This window comes from Telopea speciosissima, chromosome 1, assembly GCF_018873765.1.
Source record: "Telopea speciosissima isolate NSW1024214 ecotype Mountain lineage chromosome 1, Tspe_v1, whole genome shotgun sequence".
Taxonomy (NCBI): Eukaryota; Viridiplantae; Streptophyta; class Magnoliopsida; order Proteales; family Proteaceae; genus Telopea; species Telopea speciosissima.
In genome coordinates, this window is record NC_057916.1 from 6,220,633 (window position 1) to 6,222,849 (window position 2,217).

At 42.4% G+C, this 2,217-nt stretch overlaps 1 protein-coding gene across 1 annotated transcript; it reads right to left on the minus strand.

The window, feature by feature from the left end:
- Positions 1-208: 208 nt before the first annotated feature.
- On the minus strand, positions 209-2,217 carry LOC122662238 (ethylene-responsive transcription factor RAP2-4-like). The gene has a single exon (XM_043857824.1). The coding sequence runs from the start codon at positions 1,667-1,669 to the stop codon at positions 500-502; it is 1,170 nt and encodes a 389-aa protein (XP_043713759.1). The 5' UTR covers positions 1,670-2,217; the 3' UTR covers positions 209-499.

Genomic DNA, 2,217 nt, shown 5'->3' on the forward strand with positions numbered 1-2,217 from the left:
GAACCAGGTTAAATCCTCCTCGTTTTGCTAGTTCTCGAGTCATTAAATGGAATCTCATGTCTGTAAATTGCAGTTCCCTCAAACCCACCACACATATATTTTACATGTTAGAGAGAACACAACAAAACACATTAAGGCTAAAATCTTATACTTGAAGAAGAAGACAAGTAATTACATTCTTACACAGTAGAGAATTACAGATTACAGCAAAGATTAGATAAAAAATTACACAATAGCAAGCTATCCCTGGCCAACCAAGAAAAAACCAGTGGACCAGATGGAGAGATGAGACATATTAACATGACCTCTTAAAACCCTCTAAACTGAAACCTAACCAGACTCTCCAAGCTAGCTCTGCAAATGTCAAAAATTCATTGCAGTAGCTACCGGAGATACCAAAAAACAAAAAACAAAAATTATTGAAAAAGAACCCACCGAACTAAGCTAAGTAAACAAGATCCCAAATAAAAGAGAGGGACGATGCCAATACAAAGAAAATTTAAGACAGGATAGCTTCCCAATCGATCTCATATGATGGATACTTTCGCAATATGAAGTTCTCCGATTCATCCCATGGTGGCTCGTTAAAATCTGGGAACTTGATATCAGATTCAGGTGAAGAGTCTGCAGATTCATCACTCTCTGTCAATGTTGGTGATGATGCGCTTTCCACCTTACAATCCTTCAATCCCAGAAACCCCATCTCGCCTTCCGATGATGTATCCAAACCCATATTTGGCTGAGGGGCAGTTGTCACCGTCGAGCTCGCTTGCGACTGAGACTGAGACTGCGACTCCCCATCGATCTCCTTCTTCGGCTTAGAAGCGAACGCAGGCTTCCCTACCTTCCCCTGTTTCTGCGAATTAGCCAAGCTTTGACAAATCGCCTGAAGCTTTGCATCCACAGAGGACTGCAAGGGCTTGTAATCGCCGAACTCTCCTCCATTAATTTGGTGCCTGAGATCGGGAAAGTTAAGCCTCGCGAACTCTCCTCTGAGCTTGTAAGCAGCCCTATCGTAGGCCAAAGCAGCCTCCTCAGCGGTGTCGAAAGTGCCGAGCCAAAGCCGAGTACGGTTCTTTGGTAGACGGATCTCTGCAACCCATTTCCCCCAATGCCGTTGTCTAACCCCTCTGTAGAGCTTCGTGGGTTTTGCTAATGAACCCACTTGCTTCATCGGGATTGCTTTCGGACCGAGGAAATTCAGGAAATGTGGTTGCTGTTGCTGCAACTGAGACTGCCTGAGCCTCTGATTTTGGATAGAAGCTGCAGCCATGGCAGCCATGTGTTGCTGTTGATGTTGGAGCTGGATTTGGGCTTGAATCTGCTGAACCTGTGAAGGGCTGAGTTGATTTAGCCCTATTGATGAACCTGATTGCTCGAGACCAAATTGGCCTTGGATCGAGAACCCTGGAGAAAACATTTGGGTAGTCGATGTCGAGCAAGAATCAGGGTAAAACTGGGGTTGAGAAGAGAAAGAGCAGAAGGGGTAAGAAGTGGAAGGAGAAGGAGATGAAGAGGGAGAAGTTGTTGTTGAAGAGGTAGAAGGGGTTACAGAGGAGGTTGATGAAGAAGCACTTTTGATATAAGGCTCCAGTGCTTTCATGAGCTCCTCTCTGAAGGGATCTGATGATACAGGTCCATTACTGTAGATATCTATAGCTGCTGCCATGACTTCTGAATAAAGCAAAGAAGATAAAAACAAAGACTGCTACCAGAAAAGCTGAAACTGCAAAAATAAGAAAAACCACCTGTCTCTTACCAAAACCAAAGAACAGGCGACGGTTTCAGAGAAAAACAAAGAGAAACCGGAATTCCAAACCCCAAAATAAAATTAAAAGAAAAAAAAAAAAAAAAGCTTTCTTTTCTACAAGTGAGAATCTTCTAAACCTAGAACCATAAAATCAACCTGAGGGATAGAAAAAACAACCCTCTCAATTGAACAAATTTAAAGAAAATCTACAAAGATTCAAAAAAAAATCGAAAAAATGGATCTCTATTCTGAACCACCTGGCTTCCGAAAAAACTCTTTCCAAGTTTGTTTTTCTTTCTTTCAAAATCCAAAAAAACAAACCCAAAAAAAACCAAATCTTGAAAGACAGATGATGACAGAAAGGGATACAGAGAAGCGGGAATTAGAAGGGGGGGGGGGGGAAAGAAGAAGAGAAGACGATCAACTGCAAGAGATTGTTTAGACGAAAACAGAGAAAGACCTCTCAA

Excerpts from the sequence above, each read along its gene's own strand:
- LOC122662238 (XM_043857824.1), bottom strand. The coding sequence starts at position 1,669 with ATGGCAGCAGCTATAGATATCTACAGTAATGGACCTGTATCATCAGAT.